The 20,376-nt window shown below is 42.5% G+C and overlaps 1 protein-coding gene across 4 annotated transcripts; it reads right to left on the reverse strand.

Moving 5' to 3' along the window:
• Window positions 1-3,881: 3,881 nt before the first annotated feature.
• On the reverse strand, window positions 3,882-16,805 carry CCNL2 (cyclin L2). 4 transcript variants are annotated; one of them, XR_012802212.1, is made up of 12 exons: window positions 16,508-16,805; window positions 13,820-13,894; window positions 11,572-11,681; window positions 11,010-11,130; window positions 10,035-10,099; window positions 7,972-8,071; window positions 7,666-7,770; window positions 7,258-7,399; window positions 7,043-7,160; window positions 6,689-6,781; window positions 5,518-5,677; window positions 5,054-5,193 (listed from the first exon to the last, which is right to left on the reverse strand). XR_012802212.1 is itself a non-coding variant. In XM_075604789.1 (11 exons), exons 1-11 carry the CDS (start codon window positions 16,739-16,741, stop codon window positions 4,842-4,844), a joined length of 1,515 nt encoding a protein of 504 aa, XP_075460904.1. In that variant the 5' UTR covers window positions 16,742-16,804; the 3' UTR covers window positions 3,882-4,841. The 4 variants fall into 4 exon arrangements, 3 of the variants coding, with proteins under 3 accessions (XP_075460904.1, XP_075460905.1, XP_075460906.1); XM_075604789.1 differs by lacking the exon at window positions 5,518-5,677 and having other exon boundaries at window positions 3,882-5,193; window positions 16,508-16,804; XM_075604790.1 differs by lacking the exon at window positions 5,518-5,677 and having other exon boundaries at window positions 3,882-5,193; window positions 11,572-11,744; window positions 16,508-16,526.
• Window positions 16,806-20,376: the final 3,571 nt, after the last annotated feature.

Here is a 20,376-nt window from a genome sequence, read left to right on the forward strand (position 1 = left end):
CAGTGCCTGCTCTCCTCCTGTGTGCACCACCCCCCCTCCTTACCTCTAGCGGCGTCAAGTGTGACATCACGTTACCGTGGCAACCGTGACGTCACATGACCCCGCAGCAGCATTTGATGCAATTGCCATGGTAACGCGTCCAGGAGCCGGCTGAACCTCAGGAAGTAGAGGTTGCAGAGGCATGTAAATTAAATGCCTGAGGTGAGAGCGCATGACCTCTGCAACTGCCCGTGCGCCCACCAGTTTGCGCACCGCTGCAGTAATCCAATGATGTAAGCAGCAATACTGTTTGTAAGCCGTTTTTGATCCGTGGATTAGTAATGCAGGTGGGGAGGGCATTTTTACCATCAAAGACTGGAACACAGGACTCCCCAAAGACCCCTGTACAACATCTATGTAGTGTACTGAAAATGTGAGTGCAACTGCTGTAATCATATTGGAATATACTTTTTTTCATACAATCTATACCATTGGGTTTTTCCTTTTTCTAACCCGGAGATATTTAAGGAACATCCCCATTCATCCCTCAAAGAGCAAGAAAAAGAACAGAACAAGTGTTAAATAAACCATACAGTTAGGTTCGGAGATAATTGGACACTGACACAATTTTCATAATTTTGGCTCTGTACGCCACCACAATGGATTTGAAATGAAACAACCGAGATGCAATAGAAGTGCAGACTTTCAGCTTTAATTCAAGGGGTTGAACAAAACTATCGTATGAAACGTTTAGGAATTGCAACCATTTTCATACACAGTCCCCTTATTTCAGGGGCTCAAATGTAATTGGACAAATTAACACAATCATAAATAAAATGTTCATTTTTAATACTTTGTCGAGAATCCTTTGCAGGCAATGACTGCTTGAAGTCTGGAACGCATGGACATCACCAAACGCTGGGTTTCTTCCCTTGTGATGCTTTGCCAGGCCTTTACTGCAGCTGTCTTCATTTGTTGTTTGTTCGTTCGTGTCTTTCTGCCTTAAGTTTTTTCTTCAGCAAGTGAAATACATGCTCGATCGGGTTGAGATCAGGTGATTGACTTGGCCATTGCAGAATATTCCACTTCTTTGCGTTAAAAAACTCCTGGGTTGCTTTCGCAGTATGTTTTGGGTCATTGTCCATCTGTAAAATGAAGCGCCATCCAATCAACTTCGCTGAATTTGGCTGAATCTGAGCAGACAATATATCCCTATAAACTTCAGAATTCATCCGGCTGCTTCTGTCACATCATCAATAAACACTAGTGACCCAGTGCCATTGTAAGCCACGCATGCTCATGCCATCACACTGCCTCCACCGAGTTTTAAAGATGATGTGGTATGCTTCGGATCACGAGCCGTTCCAAGCCTTCTCCATACTTTTTTCTTCCCATCATTCTGGTACAGGCTGATCTTAGTTTCATCTGTCCAAAGAATGCTGTTCCAGAACTGGGCTGGCTTTTTTTTAGATATTGTTTGACAAAGTCTAATCTGGCCTTTCTATTCTTGAGGCTTATGAATGGTTTGCACCTTGTGGTGAACTCTCTGTATTTGCTCTTGTGAAGTCATCTCTTTATGGTAGACTTGGATAATGATATGCCTACCTCCTGGAGAGTGTTCTTCACTTGGCTGGATGTTGTGAAGGGGTTTTTCTTTACCATGGAAAGGATCCTACAATCATGCACCACTGTTGTCTTCCGTGGACGTCCATGTCTTTTTGTGTTGCAGAGCTCACCAGTGCGTTCTTTTTTTTCTCAGAATGTACCAAACTGTTGATTTGGCAACTCCTAATGTTCCTACTATCTCTCTGATGGATATTCTTTTTTTTTTTTTTGCAGCTTAAGGATGCCGTTTCACTTGCATTGAGAGCTCCTTTGACTGCATGTTGTGGGTTCACAGCAACAGCTTCCAAATGCGAATGACACACCTGGAATCAACTCCAGACCTTTTACCTGCTTAATTGATGATGAAATAACAAAGGAATAGCCCACACCTGTCCATTAAACAGCTTTTGAGTCAATTGTCCAATTACTTTTGGTCCCTTGAAAAAGAGGGGGCTACATATTAAAGAGACGTAGTTCCTAAACCCTTCCTCCAATTTGGATGTGAATACTGTCAAATTAAAGCTGATAGACTGCATTTTACGCCCATATTCATTATTTAACTGTAACTTGAATTTATTTTGGTACACAGCCAAAATAACAAAACTTGTATCAGTGTCCAATTATTTCTGGACCTAACTGTATATCACTTCACATTTATAAGTCACTATTTGTCCAGCACACCCCTATTTTTTCATCATTTCACTAGAACTTAAGAGGTTGTTTGTTTTATTGGGTTTGAGCTGCACTTTTGTTCACTTTAGTTTTAAGAGCCAGGTTTTCCTTTCTCACTATAGTAAGGGATCTAGTCCACTTTTGTCCCTTGGTTATGAACGTGGATGATGCAGCTTCGAAGCCTTGCGTAATGGTGTCTTCAGTTAAAGAAATGTGCCGTAGGCTGTTGAACCTCTGGCTGCTTCCTTTAGACGGTCAGCGCAGATTTTGTCATGGGCTGGTTTTGTCGCATGATGAACCGCATCTAATTTTTTTTGTGACTTTTCTCTGCAGGTTTAACAGATCTATAAACCGCTTTTTCCAAGTGGATACGTGGGGGTACTGATCACAAGACATTAGTATTGGCCTCTTAATGCAAAAAAGAAAAATCGACATCAGCTGGATAATACTACCTAGAAAGCAGGGGTGTGACTCTTTATAGGCCTCCAACAGGTAATGTTTTTTCTGTCCCATCTCAGCTGGAAGGTGACATTTAACCCATGTGTAACCACTGCCATGGGACAACTATGAAAATGGCCACATCAGAGAAGCACCAGGGCTTAACTACATGTCAATATCTGGATGGGGAGGAGCATAAGACTGAAAAGGTACGTAATGTCTGCCTGCACATAGCCCCACAGGGGAAAAGACTGGGGGAGAATCTGACCCCAGAACCCAACTGGTATGTTCACATTCCCATTGGTGCAGGGAATCAGCATGGCTTCGAAGGGTAATAAACAGCACTTGGGTGGGGGTAGGGCGGCGCGATGGTGTCCCATGGTTGAAAACCCAGAGGTTGCAGAGAGCAGCATCGCAGCTATGTAATTTATACTGACGGTCTTCTCCTTCAGTGTAGGACCCAGATAACAGACCTGTGACAGGCATAAATGGGGCTTATGAGACCTCAAACAGGTCAGAAGTCTGTGTCCAACTTTCAGATGGGAGGAACATCTCGTCATGCAAGGATGGAAGATACATTTTATACTGCCAACCTCTTTCAGGATGGCTAATGGAGAGCACCCGGTTGTGAGTCAATGAGCAACAGTGACTATGGGTTAAACTCTTTTACAACATTTCAGCTATTTCATGAAGCATCCTGCATTTGGTGTCTTGTGACTCACCTATGGTCAGTTAAAACATTTCCCAACAATTATGGAGTTACCTAACTTTATATTTGTCCACATTATTTTCTCTTATGTTGAATGACGCTCAATCTCAAAACTGGCATCTGTGAGAATGACTAATTATCCAGGTTCTCATGTCCCCAAATCTACACCTCTAACAATAAACACCCCCTAACATGAGATGGTTTCTTGCCATTTATGGGCCTCGTTTGCCTTCACTTCTAAAGGGATGCTTCTTTGCAACAGTCCTGACCAGCTAGCTAGTCATTGCATGGGTTCTGTACTTGTACTATCAGATTCCCTTTCATGACACTATCTAAATGTAGATTAAAAATTGAACTATGGTCATTTTATAAGTCGTAAATTATCAAATGGTAACAAATGGCACTCATAATGGTATTGTGTAGTCCTGATATCTTTGCGTGATCTTCGGTGATGTAAATGTATGCACTCATGAACAGATTAAATACAAAATCCAATACTTTAATGAAATAAAGAGAAATACAGCTTGGATATACCAATAAAACTGATACAACCTGGCTGTGGTTGGTTTTTATACAACATCTGTTAAACAAGCAGAATGATAAACCTTAGCATTCTTTGAACTATCAAATATCCTGAGTAGAAATGCATTTGTTTTTAATAGAGACAAAACATATGCAATATGAAATGTCCAGTCTAGCGACTGCTCGTGGCCAGCACGCAGCACCTGCCGATATAAAATAATCTAATTCAAAGAAACCGGTTCAAATACTTTACATATCCGCTCATAACTCCTTACACAAATCATAATTCAAGCAAATTCTCAGTATATAACAAGAAGATATTTACAAAGATTACACTAAAGTCTAAAGCCATGTTCCCATGGATTAAAAAAAAGGGGGGGGGGACGACACACAAGTATGACCTAATATAGGCATACATTGCATTAAGAGTTTTAGATTTTTATAATGTATTGGTGGAGTTGAAATTGGTATTTCTCTGAAACCGGTAGCCCTGTTGTAATGTAAGTTCAATATTGAGTTCTCATTTCTTCAATGCTTATCAAAAAATGCAATCACATTATCTGGTAAATTGATGTTCTAAACTGGGCTGCTAAAGAAACTTGCATTTGTACAGTACGTCGCAGGGTCATCCAGCAGCAATTAAGCCAAGTAACCAGTAATGAATGCAAAAGACTTAACGGCCAAATACAAGCTAGTACATCTTAGTGAGCAAATTTTAAGAAATAGCACCAAACTTAAGGTAACAATATATGCCCATATAGGTTGAAAGTGGCATAAATGTCCGAGTCATAATACATACATTTCTGTCTTGTACCTAATCAAATTCAATTGGCACAAAAGTTTCAGATTGTGTTTGTTAGCTACAAAGTCACAAAAGTCAGAGCAATAGTGGCCATTTTCAAAGACGATCGCCAGCTCATCTCCTGCGGCGGCTGTGTCCGGGATAATCCCTTTCGTAGCCCCGATGACCCACTCTTTCATAAGACCGGGAGCGCTCTCTTCTTTCATCCCGGTAGTAGTGACTTTTTTTCTTGTATTTTCCAGAGTCAGGGCTCTCCCGGGAGTGACTGTGGGAGGGCGAGGAGCTTCTGCTTTGGGACCTCCTATGCTTGGACCCAGAGTACTTGTAGTCGTTGCTCTTCCCATACGCATGGGTTTTGGAGCTTTTGTAAGAACTGTGGTTCGGTTTTCGAGGTGGAGAATCGCTGCGGCTCCTGGAGTGACTTCGTGACTTGGAGCCGCTTGACGGAGAATAGCTCTCACTTTTTCTATGGAAAAAAAATTAGAACAAATAAATGATCTAGCAATGGGCACTGCAATTGAAAATGTGTGAATAGATGTGTCACAACTACAACCCATGTTCTCTCTAAGCTGCACGTCTCAGCCTGGGCAAAGCAAAGAAAGCAGTGCACAAAATTCGCTTGTAGCATGCACAAAAGACTGCAGGGGAGGCCGGGCCGTTCTGCAAACAGCAGCCATAAGTGCTAACTCCGGTTGACCAAAGTCTGCAATTCCCCTGTTCACCCCTTTGGTCTAGGACATTTGGCCACAACCCAAATCACTACTGGTGCACCACTACCAGAACTACTCACCGCACTTCACCTCGATGCCTTCCACCATCTTTAAATATCCTTGGATCTACATAGTCGTAGGACACCTGAAGCAGTTGCTGCTCCAACTGCATTTGTGAACGCGCCCACCAGGATACTCAGCATAGCCACCAGCAGTCAGGACACATTTTCAAATCTCCTACTGGAAATTAAAAAAAATGTGTCATGGCTGCGCCCAGCGGCGCCGATTGTCATGGTGGTGTGCATGCACGGGCACACTCACAACGGCAGTGGTGCAAGGTTTATTGTGGCTGGGGATCCAAGGACATTTAAAGATAGCGGAAGGCGGCGAGGGGTGGTGAAGGCGACCCTGTGGTGAGTAGTCATGGCGGCACAGTGCCGGTGTCGATTTGGTCACGGTCAAATGTCACATTCCACACCCCCGTCCCCTGAGCTACAATACAGAGAGAAGGAGAGCAGGAAAGGAGACTACTTTCAGCAAAGGTACAATCTAATTTGTTAAGGTTTTTCACTAGTAAGGTATATAAAAATGGAAGCTTTCCAGACATATATACGTTTTTTTTGTGTTTTTAAGACAAGCTAGTTGTAAAGTCGCAATCCTTCCCAAAAACCTATGGACTTTATTTCCAGGTTCGTTTCAGGCCCCCTCTTATGTTTTAAGTGTTAAAAATAATGCTTTTCTTAATTTCTAGCTTCTGGTAACATTTAGACTGCACTACTCAGAGGGAAGCTCCATTTTCAACTCGTGGACATTTCATACGCCAATAGCGCGTTAATGGAGCAGCTGCTTTTAAAAATACATACAGTGCTGGCAAGAATTGGAATGTAAAAAAAACAAAAAAGGAAGTGTGGATTGCTGCTACTCTTATCTATGAACACATTAGGAGCCCCATGACATTGCCATGAAGTCATGGGGTCTGGTGCTCATTTCCCAGGGAAGTGCAGGATTCGATCAGTGGTGCATAGAAAGGGAAGAGGTGGCCTCCTCTTCTGTTTCCAGGTTAAGGACCGGGTCGGGTCATGTGGCAGCTGTTTGCAGGAGGGACTGTTGCATTCTGACAGCAGCACTCAAGCACGGTCATGACAATTTTGCCCAACATGGGACAAATTAAAAAGTTAAATAATCTGTATACCCCAATGCAGGGGAAAAAAAACCATGGTTGAAAAATACTATTGAGTTATTAGTACTCACCTCCTTTTTGGTGACTTGGATCTAGAGCGAGATCGTGAATAGCTCCGATCTCTGCTTCTGCTGCAACTCCGGCTGTCCCTTCCTTTTTGCACTCTGAAAATAGAAAAACAGTCATACAAACTATTCCGTGTTTAAATGTAATCGAACGTTTAAAAAAAAAAAAATCCCTTCTGGTCGTGTCAATGCTGAACATTACAGAACAGACAGAATTACATTTGCTGCTAGGTACAATTTGTGAACATAAATTGAGAAAGGGACTAATGTCTGCTATAAAGCAATGGCATGATGGATGCGCTGTACAAAACAAATTACAGAGTAATCCAACATTAAAAGATGAAGGCTTTTTAATCTTACCCATTAACAGGACTGGATGATTTGGGTCTCCTGGTACCATCAACCTTTCTTTTAGCATTTTTCAGCGCTTGCACAGAGAGGGGTGAAGCTTTACTTATTTTTACTTCTCTTGGAGAGTCTGAAATATATAAAGTTGTTTTTTTTAACCTGTAGTTTCCAGGAGAAATACATACAATCAAACAAAAGTATAACAAATCAAATAAGTGAATACAAACCGTTCTTTGAGTTGGGTGAAAATTCAGCTGCATTTTCCAAGCGAGGTGTTCCATCAGGCAGTAATCCTTTTGCTTTGGCTTTAGCTTCCTCAATAGTATTCTTTCTTTTCTCCACTTTACTTTCTAGGAGCGTTAGGTCAGCCTGAAAAATAAAACAGCAATATGTTTAAGAACATCTTTAAAGGCTCCTAACCAACTTGCATCACTTGTGGTTCCCCTTGCTCATGCCATTGGGCATTAGCATAAGCATGGGGTTCTCAACTCATCTTCAAGACCCACCAAACAGGTCAGGTTTTCAGGATATCCCTGCTACAGCACAGGTTGCTCAATTGAAGACTGTTGGGGGGTCTTGACGACTGGACTTGAGACCCCTGGCAAAAGCCATGGACAGAATATTATAATTAGTACCTTTTTGCGCGTGTAAAGCCTTAAAAACTGAAAGCAAATCTCTTTAATATCTTCTTCAGATGAACCAAATAGAACGAACCAGTGGGGACGGTTTGGCAGAGAGATCTAGGGGGGAAAACAAATTAAAACTTAGCTAAAATAATCTAGTCTTCAAATGTTTATCTGCAAGTCAACGAATGCCTCTCCAGCACTAAAAAGGCATGAGGGAGGTTGTTAAACCAACCTTAGTACATACACAAAAGACTGGGAGATACAATTATTTCTCAGCTATGTGATGAAAGGACAATGCAAACTTTACATGCTGACCTCTAAAGTCCTGGCAGCCAGGTAGATACAGGCACATGCAATGGTTTCTGGACTGAACCTCACAAAGACATCAGTGCGCAGGCTGTCATTCATGTAATTCCTGAAATGAAAATTATAAACAGGTTGGAGAGTTTTGAAGGCATTCAAAGCAGTACATGTCTGATGCTGTGTAACCTGCAAGTAAGGAGAGAAAAGGGGTAGAGATTGTAGCCCACCCTGTGTGGATGGGGAGGGGGGTGAATATAGAGCTGAACTGTCATCTAGTGTTAAGGATGGAGAACCTATTTTAAACTTTTCTTTATGCTTCTGTATTACAGTGGCTCTTGATTTTACATGCTGTTTAAAATATTATTAATCACTGAATATCCAAATGCCACTTGAAAAGTTTCCTTGTGGTGCATGAAAATGTTTTAAAGTCTCAAAATCCAGTAAACAAGCATTTTCTTCCACCATGACGTCCTCCGCCTGCAGTCTTGAGGTCCACAATTGCCAGTTTGGGGGTAGAATACTAGCACGTTCCAGCTCCACAGTTCTGGTTATAGCGCCACCAGATACTTTCACAGAATCTTCCTGCTTGGAATATGCGAAGTTATTTCAGATATTCCCATTATCCTTCTCAACAAAAAGACTGAAATGAATATTCACAACAATGCAGCTGCAAAATATTGCACATGTTCTACAGTGATAGCAAATGTTCAGACATTTAGCAATTTCTATGACAACGGTTCATTAAAAAATACTGAACAGATCAGCTAGTTTAATGTGTGATATTTTAGCATTTATCACTTACTATGAACATTAGTAAAACATTTAATTACTGAATCCTAAAAGCCCTAAGAGGGCAAATTGTTATTCAGAATTAAAACAATGAAACAGAACAGTTACCTAAGCAATACATAACCATGTTGGTAAAAGTATTTCTAAATAAATTATTTTATTTTTTAATGATGTTTAACTTTCTTCCACATAAGCCTAATACAAAACATTCAAGACCACTGATTACTAGAAACTAACTTCACACTTTAAAGCTTTTAAACTGCATTTTATTAAACGTTTTAAGCTGCATATTAAACTACTGTATAAAGCTTTCATACAGACAGAATGAATAAAGAGAAATTAAACCACAAGGAGCCATAGCCCCGTTACTCCACCTATGTATACCACCTGACCAGAGGCAGCCTTCTTTCTGGGGAGCCTGCTTGGGATTGACTGAAGACGGCAGCTATCCCTGCACCAAAGCGCTTGGACAGCAGAGGAGAAGTCTTAGTCACTTACCCTCAGAGGCTAGCCTTTGATCAAAAGAGTACAGAAAAGAAAAGTTAAAACAGGTTCTCCATCCAATGATTAAAAGTACCAGACAGTTTAGTCAGCAGAAATATTACCCCGCAAATGATACCAGCCCTCCCCACCATATACACACTAAATGGCAACAAGACAGACCATGGGATAATCATCGCAACATGCATAGCCTGCATTATTGATAAGTTGTCTTCAACGCAGCATTTTGAAATACTTGTCAACTGTTCTTAATCTGATTGTGACCCACATTGTACTGCACAACTTAACTTGTATTGGCAAACAGCAACTGGAAGCAAGCCAATTACCCAACAGACCGTTACATCACATGAGAATTTCCACGCAATAAGGTCCAGTTATTTTCTGAAGCCTAGTTCAAATACTTAGGCTTTGGCGATTGCAACTTGCTCTCCAAAAGTAAGCGCGAGGCGAACCCTGCAAATGTACCAGGAAGTGTGACAGGGGCACGCTTCACACCTTTCCCTGATAAAGGCAGTTGCAGTTGTCATAAACAGAGCTCTTCACTCCAAATGTGGGAAAGCTGAACAGATTCTCATGCAGCATTTCCCTTCAGTCAATTGCACTCAGATCTACAATGAACAGTTGGAAACAGTTGCAATTGAGTGAACTGTCAATACCTTTGATGCCAAAAGGGTACGCACCACATTGCTCTGCAATGCCGCGCAGACCCTGCTAGCAGTACAAGGGTTATCATTTCTGCCAGTGTCATTTTATTTTACAAAAAAACATAAGAACAAATCACTTACCATGACGTCTGGACCAGGTGTTTGTTATGCTCACACCCTAACACCTGGAGGTACATTACGATAATCTGGAAAATACCAGTTAACAAGTTAATATCAAAAGAACAGTTTGCTGCACTGAGGGGAAACCCTAACCAACAGTTACATTTTAATTGTATTTATTTCTGCCTCACTTCTGTACAGGTATAAAATACTTGTTTTTTGTTCTCTGGTTTAGACATTTAGCATAGATTCAATGTGTGATTAAGTTATTAGCTCAGTTTTTTTTTTTAACGAAAGGCACCCCATGCGACATTTGTGTTTTATTATTATCAAATGTATTACCGTTTTTTTATCTATGCTGTACACGCCTGGTTGGATATAGAAAAAAAAGAACTGATAAAGGAGAAGAGTTGTGGTAGCAATATTGTCAGGCTCGTCGATGGGGTATGTGTCGTCCTTAAGCAAACACTATTAAAATATCCCCCCTAGGTTTGAAGTAGGGTGTCTCCGGAGTTACCCTCGGAACAGGGTAAGAGGGTGCCAGTAGCAGCCCAGACAGGGCTATCAATATGACAGCTTTAAATGTCCAGCGTGCCAATAGGAAGTTGAGAAGTCATTCCTTGCGGCTTCCTATTGGCCCACGTGACACGAGACATTTAAACGGTGCAGATACCGGCAGTACTTACGAGGTATCACAAGAAGCAGGGAAGTCGTGGGAGCTGAAATTAACGTGGTTCAGCTCCGGAGATTTCCTGCTTCAAAGCTATATAAGGGTTGCCAGGAGTGCTCCTTTAATATGGTTCGCTTTGGTATTTAAATCCAGTACAAACGTTAACGTCTTATTCAAGGCTATTTAATAACCCCAGATATTGCCAGCAAGTAGCGTGACAAAAACACTTAGCAAGTGGACCAGTTAAATACTCAGATTACCGGAAACTAATCAATACAGCAGTCATTTGTGTTATAAGGCAATATTAAATATTAGATTGTACCCACCTTGTGAGGATGTTTCACGTGCACACAGAAACCCAATTCTTTTAACACCCTTCTCTCCGCTTTGATTATCTGGTTCTTTAAGTTAACATAGTCTTGATCCAACAGTAAAGGCGCTGGCTTCCTGTAAGAAAATTATTAAAAACGTGAGGGTGTGTCAATATGTTCGCACGCATAAACACACACACACACACACACACACACACAGTGATACAAGTGCAATATAAAAGTAAATGGCACTCGATTGCTCCCATGCTCTTTGGTAATGAAGTTACAAATCTACTTGGAAGTATAATTGAATGATTGGAAGGCCTGACCACTTGTGACAAGAGTTGCATCTTCACTTTAGTTTGAAAAAAGTAACAGATGTTTTAAGCAAGTCAAAGTGGGCAAATATTTTGTAGGCATGGTTCAAAATGTTGCTACTAGAGAATGTTCCCTGACCAACCTACTTACATACACTGCAGTTCATCCAGTGCCAATGAACGCAAACTTTCAGAAGATTGTTTTACCAATGTACTAAAATCAGATCACAGAAGGGTAGAACCCTTTATTGCAAACTTACCGTTTCTCTCTCAACTGTCGAAGGCGGTGAAACACATTAATTACATCTCTTATGCGTCTTGGTGCTTCTTCAATTTTGGAAGCAAGGTGCACACAGGCCATTGAAACATGCTGAAATAGAAGTATTGCAATACACTGATGTTTTGTTCAATTCGGGAACTGAGCATCCAACAGCTTGAGGATGAAAAAAATAACAGGTAAATTCCAGCACACACAGATTTTGTAACAGATTTCGATAACCCTTCACAAATGAAAACACACTTTTAGCCAAGTACACTATTGGAGACAAGTTAAGAAATGACCAAATTTTTGGCATTTATTATGTGATGGTGAACGTCATGCACTACCCAACAGTTCCTGAAAAGCAGCAATTCGCCCTATATTTTTTTCAGCCCAGATGACCCGTTGGTTCCCAAGATACATGTGGGGAAGTTACCAGGTTGAAATCTCCCTCCAGGGAAAACAAAACAGCCAGTCTGAAGTCGCAACATGTGCATCTGCAGCTTCTTATTAAATGGTCATTTAAATCTCCCTACAAAACCAGTATCGCTACACCTGAAAATGGAGTGCTTCAGCTATGGGGGACCTCCGCTTCTTCCTATCAGGTAATATAGTTTTTCTTTTAAAGGGCAGGGGGTGGGGGGTGAGGAAGCCAATTGCTGCTTTATCCCATTTTTTCCCACAAAACGATTCAATGGTTTTTAACAAACCACAAGCAAATATAACTTTCAGATTAAGTAAACACGTATGAAAGTAAAAGCAAGCAAATTTGATGTTTAGAAAAATTCTACTTCGGGAAGTTAATAATTAAGAAATTTCAACTAAATGAGTGTCCAGGCTGGAAAATGTGAACTCTGAATTTCCACTCAAGACTCTTTGGGGAAAGATCTGATCAATGTTATACGACAGCGTAAATTAGATTGTTTAATCCTTTTATTTTAACATTTTTTATACTGTGCTTCTTGTAATAATCTCTAACTTAAGCACTGTACTTTTTGTATATTAAAGCTAAACCTTAATAAGTAATTATTTGGGCTCCGATTTGAACTGTTGCCCACGTTTGTACAGTAATTTACATTTTCTGACCCATTTTGCTACAACGAAGGTGTGTTAAGTGCATAGTTTTCATAATAAAAAAACAATAGACGGCAAATTAATATTTTGATCAAGTTTTTGTTGGTGGCAGCAAGATATTTATTGTGACAGGATGAGGGAAGATATTACTCATTTGAGGTACCTTACATACGTGAAAGGTGAGTGAACAAGAGAGTTGCTTGTGCATATACAAGTCACGTGCTCACAGGTGTGCCGGTCTTGACAAATGGTGGAATAATTAGGGAACTACTTGAGGCATTACATCACATTTACGATACAATGACCAGCTACAGAAAGGGTATTGGCACAGATACTTGACAACAAGTGATCTTCCTGGTGTATGTACTAATGTGCTTATTTTACCTTAATTTATGTCGTGGACAACAATGAACACAGTGATACTAGTTGACAATATTTCCAGATTGGCATTTCTTTATTTTACTTAATCTTCACTTCAAACTGTCTATATTTTTCACTTCAATTGACAGCCGGCAGTATAAGCTGTACTTGCATATTGCTGCTCGATCACGAATAGGATTCTGGACCATTACAAGCATGCTTAATGCAATCATAGTACGTAGTAAAAGCTGCTAAATTTAACAAGAGCAGGAAAAAGGATCATCAATGAAAAGCAATAGCTGCAGTTCAAAGCTGGCATGACTGCTTATGAAAAGTTCAATAAAAAGCAGCTATGTTAGGAAAATGGCCAAAGTGTATGAAAGCAATGTTATTGTTATCCAATAGGTAACTATGTACATCAGTAGACTTAACACAGCAATTAGTCTGTTCTCTAGTGTTCTGTCAATGATTTTAGAATTGAAACCATTGTTTGTTTACATTAGTGTAACTAGGTGAAAAGCACTCAAAAATAGCTACAGCTGTACTCTCTGGGGAGGTAATGTAGTATACTTGCTGATGTAGGAGCTTTATTTTCATAAGTGGAAGTAAACAGGGCAACTGAAACATAGAAACTATTCTGGATTAAACAGACACTTAAGACGTTATTTACATGTAAGAATTCACCTTAAAAAGGAAAACAAAGCTGAACATCATAATTAACCTAAAAGATTGAACCTATTCACCCAAGGGCTACACCAAGTGTTGCAAGCCTTTATAACAAAGGAATTAATCATTGAAGAGCTGGATATGCTTACCTCCATTGAATGCTTTACAAAAGATTTTGTATAAAAGAACCGTTGAAACAAAACCTGCCCTGTAGCCATGGCCACCTGGAGAGAAAATAAAATATGGGAAATAAGGGAAAATCCGGATAATCTACATTATTAATTCACATTACATTTTAAAACGTTATAATAGGAACATTTATTGTAATTTGATGACTTGAAAGATGACAAAGGTTTAGAGGTGCAGTTATTTGTTTACAAATCATAGTCCCACTGCTGTACAGTACATTAAAATTTGTATTTAACAAATGTAAAAAATATTGGCAAGTACAGGTCTCATCACAGTACCAAAAGCGCATGCACAAGACAATCTTGTACAATTGCCATGTTGTCCCGTTAAAAAGGTATCGCGACCTACAAAGTATCTTCTGCCATCCTTTATTCCAAAAGTCTGACTTGGGCTACGGTCCGTCAATGCGTGTACGTGCGCGTTGGAGCACATGCACCAGTAAAAGCTGCGATCTGCGGTGTAGGGGTAGCGATTGGACGGTGTAGGGGTAGCGATTGGACGCGGCCATGAAAAAGTTCTCAGGGATAGATATCTGCTCTACCATTAGTTGCCAGTCAACCATGCGTACATGTCACCGCACAGAAAGACAAAATTCTTGTATTCTCTTCCAGTGGTCGCGTCATCGCGCGTACACGCCGACTGGAGCCTGCCCCAGACGGCTGTACTTTGTGTGCGGTGGCACGCAGCCACCAGGGGAGATGCCTTAGGCTGCGTCCCCGCTAGCGCCGAACTGGCGGCGCGCACTCGTGCACACGCGCTTACCAAAACAAAAAAATCTGACTTCCCCGCGCTCAGCTGACCCGCAATGCCGCCCCCCGCACGCTTGCGTAAATCAGAGGACACCCGGTACTCATGCTTGGAGCGCTCTCCAAAGCATGAGCGCGCTCAGCGCCAGCGGGGACTCAGCCTTAGGCCCAGATCAGACAGGATGCTACGCGACGTGTGCGCGGTCGTCACTCTGAGGCTAGTGGATGACAGTTGTCACACTAGAAACTGCTGGTGGTAGAAAACTAGTGTTGACGCTGCAACATTTTGCCGCCACAACCCAAATTGAAATGTGGGGCTTCAGCTGCGTCATGTGAGCTGGCTCAGCCAATAAAGGCGAACCACCTCCGTGACGAACACTGCGACCCAACTCCTGCAGTTTGAGCACAGATCGCTGGACTGTGGAGCGCATGGCGGATGCGCACACGCAAGCGCGCGGACATAGCAGCCAATTCTGAACTCGACCTTAGCTGCCTTTACAAAACTGCTTAATCTTACACAATATGCTCGAGTCTCAAATTATTCCAGCGAGATCAAACTTTGTGAAATTCTACTTACACAGGTATAAACAGTTATGCTTTACTACATCTCCGTTCAGTACGTGAGCCTCTACCACCTGCAATATCACAGCTTTTTACAAACAGGGTGAAGCCAAATTACATTAACTCGTTTCCACCTTGGGCATCGAGGAACCAGGGGAAATAATATATCAACTTCAAGCACATCAATTGGTACAAACATCACGTGTTTTCCTGTTGAACAGGGTTGTGGCTGGATTACCAGAAATAGAACAAAGGGGAAGCTCGTGCCAAGATCAGACTGATTATACAGCTAGACAAATATCCCTGACAAAAACCCAACACAACTTCATTTTATGATCTTTACCAACCCATTTGCCCTGGATCAAGTCCCTGGAGATTTAACACTGAGGGGCCCAAGAAGCCGTCCCTACGTCATGAAGTCTGGCACACCAGGGAATCATGATGTAGTGGCTACATCATGCTCAATGAGTTTGTTCCGGGTTGTGTTCCCATAGTTAAGTGCCGCCAGTCACGTGACTGCACGGGGACCCCCCACAAGGTTACTGTGTGGGGAAGATAACTGCCCAAACAGGCTGCGTCGAACCGGCCCCAAGTAATCCCCCTTCTCCATGAAGAGAACATTCTCTTATTTGTATGGCGGAAACATTCCCCAGTGTAGCATAAATGTGCGACAAGAACATTGTACGCTACAAAACGCAGACAACCGGCGTTTACAACAAAAATAAACATCTACAGACTAATTTCATGATGTTTAATGAATACTTTAGTACGTATGGGTGATCAGAACAGTGACAATAAACCCACTGCCCGCAACGATATATAACGATTAAAAGAACATCCCATTATCCACTTTAAAAAAATGACCATTTAATTGAATCTCCAATTTTTTTATATATTACATGGCAAATCCGTCCGATTTACGCCGCAGCACGTGTCTTAGAAACCTCTAGACTTTCGATCACTTAAAATGGCCTCCGCTCGCGCGCCCCCCCCCCCCCCTACAACAGAAATAAAGCCGAGGTTTATTATAGGATTACGAATAGGAACTAATAAAACACGTGTTAAAGTGTTTCGTCAATTCTATACATGTTTTCATCGATACCTAACCTTGCGCCATTCCAAAAGAGCCTCGTCTCCAACACCCAGCGCCGCCTCTAAACTCCTAGCAAGGCTCTGATCTCAGCACTAGGCCCGAGCACTAGGCCCGAGCACAAGTCCCCCCCCCCCCCCCCCCCGGCATGGCGGGCGGCCGCCTCTTGATGTATTCAGGACCCAGGCTTCCGCGCTCTAGGCCCCGTGTCGTTCAACGACCTCACCCACCCCCAACCCCGTGTGTCTCACCTGCGGAAGCCGCAGCAAGATGCCGGCTGACTGGATGAGCTCGCAGCCCACACAGCGCAGATCAATCTCGGTGTCCATGTCCAATCCGTCCACAATAGACGGGGTGAGGGCGCATTTCTCCTCGGCCATCAGGCAGTTCTCCAGCGTGATCATGACGCCCGAATACATCTTGTCCCCAATCAGAATCCCATCGGAGCCGGTAGCAGCGGTTGACGACGAAGACGACGCGGCCATCTTCCCTTTCTCCCTTCTTCCTTACAGCGCGGGTCTACTGCCTCTCCTCTACAAAAGCCCTGCGACCGCCCACTGCACCCTCCCATTGGCTGCCGCCTGCTCTGATCCCTACCCCGATTGGATGCTCCCTCGTGTCTATCAGGTTTCAAGGGAGACGTCAGCCAACGTGCGTCAACGGCTTTTCCACCCCCACATTTCCGCCCTCATGACTCAATGCTGAGGGATTCAAACAAACATGTTGTGCAATGACTTTACGTCACACAGGGCACAGAAGGGAAGGGAGGCTGCTTATAGGGGGGCAATCCTACCTAGTCGGACAGAGATCAGCCTTTTGTAAACAATTACACATCGTCATAAAATCAAACATGTGGCTGTTTTGTATTGTTGGGGGGACTTTGATGACCAATTGCGTTTCTTATTTCTTTGGATAAGAAAGTGTTTGTCAATAAGGTGTTTTCTTTACCCATATACCCCACCTGAGAGAGGGGCGCCTCTGGCTGGAGGAAGCACTTCCTGACCACAGTGACATATGACAAAAGGGGGCAGCTGGAGGAAATCCAACCCCGCACCCAAGTCTCAGCTCACACTGTTGGACACAATTACTTTAAAACAATGATTTAAGAATACTGTACTTGTAGGTGTTTAGATTTGGGTCAAAGGGCCCCAATTACCCAAATGATACCCCTAAAACATGTTACTGGCACTAGTAGCTTTGCTCCTGGCAGGGGTTGCCCCTTAAAAAAGCCAGTCCTATTTATCACGAAATGGAACTAACAACTATAGCATGTTTAATAGGTTAAATGTATTTGTTTGACACATTAAACCCTTTGAGTGTCTTGAGAAGTAGCTACTTCGCCTTGGGTTCTGGTGCGCCATGACATAATAGCTGCGCCCCCTCCTCCCCCAAATCTTTGTTATCTTAAGGACGTGGACATAAGGGAAGTGGCTCCGGCCTTTTTGTTTGGTCATAAGAGACGGAGTGGTAATGTAATTTTTGGACCCTACTAAAGCCCAAGTAAATGAATGTCAGGGACATGTACTGTACAATGGGTTAAATATAAGTGACTTACACCATTTGTAAAACAGAAAATCAAACAGGTACAGTATTAAAAACATTTTCAATGTAAAGTTTCTAACCAAACGCTGCGCAGAGTTTTTGTGCTCTTTACTTTATTATGTGATACCTTTCTTATTTGGACAAACCTTTAAAAGCTCTACCCTCTTGCCTTAGCTCAGCTAAACTACAGTCAATAAAATTAAGGTTTTTTTTAATGAAAAGTTGATTTTTGAAGATTATAGGAATTGGACCTATAATAGAAGGTTTTTGAGCTGTAGCCAACCAAAGCAGGCGAAATTGAGCTCTCCTGTTATAACAAACACTTACAAAGATAGGGACAATAGGTGGAGCGGATCATTAGGTATACAGAAACCAGGTGCAGTTCTTGTAAAACAGGAACAGCTGGAGGTTATATGGTTTGTGGATGCACATCACTGGCAAAAACATCTATAAATGAAGCATTTCCTGAGCTTTGTAATTCGAGTACATGACCCACTTCATACACTCTCCAACCCTCTAATCCATTTTCTATAATCTTTGCTCTATTAGATACTCCTGTCTCTTTAAGTCTCCCCATAAACTACTTGGGCTGTAAGCAATTTGTTTTATATAAGATTACTTTAATATATGGAGCCCTTCTTAATTATGTGATTATTCCCTCTATTATTATAATGCATACCAACAGTGTAAAGCACTGTTTACGTGGATGGCACTATATAATTTAAATATAGCTAATAGAATTGATGAAGAACACTTATGAGCACGTTCATGTCTCTGAGACAGGTTCTCAAGCATGCCTCACCTTATAATCACGCAGCATATCCTGCTTCCACTGCAGCAAGGGATTCTGGGTAATAACATGCAAATAAGCACTCGCACTGTCTCTTTTAGCTTCTTAAGCCGAGTTTCTAGTAGGGGCGACCACGTGACGTGAGCCGTCGCCGTCCTACAGCGATTCCTGCACACTGGTGCAGGAGCCCAGTGGTCGTGACTAGGGGGTGTGGCCGTGAGCGGTTCGCCCTCATTGGCTGAACCGCTCACATGCCCGTGACGTCACCCCTCGATTGCTGGAAATATCAAAATCTTCTGGCTTCCAGCGATCGCGCGGCTAATGTCGCCGTCGTTGTCACGCCCACTATGGGCACCCGCAACAGACAACATGTACTTGCTATGGCGCTGCACAACGTCGCAGTCGTAGCCAGTACTATAAACCCAGCCTTTGGCTGAGTCCCCGGTGGCTGTGTATGCGCCACACACCAGAACACAGCCCTCTATGGGGCACCAGTCGCCGTGTGTGCGTGGCGCGCAAGGCGCGATCATGCGACCGCTGGAAGGGAAGACAAGGATTTTGTCTTTTCCTGCAGCGACACGGTCACATGGTTGCCTAGCAATCAATGGTTGAGCAGATAGTGTAGACCGTCATGGCCACGCCCCCCACGCATCCCATCTCTACCTCTAGCTTTTACCTGTGCACACGCCTGCAGGCGCTCTAACGCGTTTGCAGCCATTGCCACTGGGGACTCAGCCTTATCCTCTTTAACATGGATCCCTATAAGCTTATGCCTGCTGTTTTACCAAGCCTTTCCCCCTCCGCCACACTATTTTTCATAACAATTTTTTTTATATCATATTCCTTTTCCATATAAGTAGATACAACAACAAATATATCTGTATCTCCATATCTAATGACTGTTTTACCTACATTAAATGATAACAATTGAAATCATACACGTACAGAAAAAAGCACTGTTCATATTGCTGTCAGTAAATGTAACAGTATACATTATATAACATATTATAAATAATTTTCCTATAAATCTTAACCCCTTCACGACTTGCTGGGCCCCTTATAATATGTTATTGCTTATATATACACACCGCTACTACTTTATCATCTGTTTTAATAGAAACCACAAGTAGATTGGAGAAACAGAGGTGAACGTAGAGCACTGCCATAGCAAAAAGGGCTGGAGGCAAAATGAAAATAAACTATTTATTGGGCATATAAGCCAAAAGAACTGACAGACACAATTAAAAAAACTCTGACGCGTTTCCCGCCGTGGAGGCGCTTTGATAAAGCGCCTCCACGGCGGGAAACGCGTCAGAGTTTTTTATTTGTGTCTGTCAGTTCTTGTGGCTTATATGTCCAATAAATACCGGTAGTTTATTTTCATTTTGCCTCCAGCCCTTTTTGCTATGGCAGTGCTCTACCTTCACCTGTTTCTCCAATCTACTTATGGTATTGTAGCACGCTCATCCGTTTTTTCAGCACAGCTGTTCCATCAGGAGGATTTCCTCCAGAGCTGCATAGCGGTTCCTGTGTAGCCGGTGCGGTGTTGGTGCTCCATCCCTTCGCGTTCACGTCACCTGGAGTCAAGACCTGACCGAGACGACCATTGAGGAGGAGAGGACGTCTGCCGGTCACCCTCCAGCCCCTACCCCCTGCAGGACATTTGATTACATTGACGCGGGAGCTACAGCAGGCACCCGGTGAGATAGCGGCAGGCTCCGCTTTGAGATCTTTTCCCTTACTTTCGTTTGGGCATCCCGGGTTGCCATCCCTGCATTCCGAGGTGGG

This window comes from Ascaphus truei, chromosome 6, assembly GCF_040206685.1.
Source record: "Ascaphus truei isolate aAscTru1 chromosome 6, aAscTru1.hap1, whole genome shotgun sequence".
NCBI classification, from domain to species: domain Eukaryota; kingdom Metazoa; phylum Chordata; class Amphibia; order Anura; family Ascaphidae; genus Ascaphus; species Ascaphus truei.

Bases quoted from the DNA above. Each gene is read 5' to 3' on its own strand.
- CCNL2 (XM_075604789.1), bottom strand. From the start codon at position 16,741: ATGGCCGCGTCGTCTTCGTCGTCAACCGCTGCTACCGGCTCCGATGGG. The intron at 10,100-11,009 runs GTGGGTACAATC...GGTATTTTCCAG, and splicing joins ACGTGAAACATCCTCACAAG to ATTATCGTAATGTACCTCCA. The intron at 7,161-7,257 runs GTTTGTATTCAC...TATATATTTCAG, and splicing joins TTCACCCAACTCAAAGAACG to ACTCTCCAAGAGAAGTAAAA.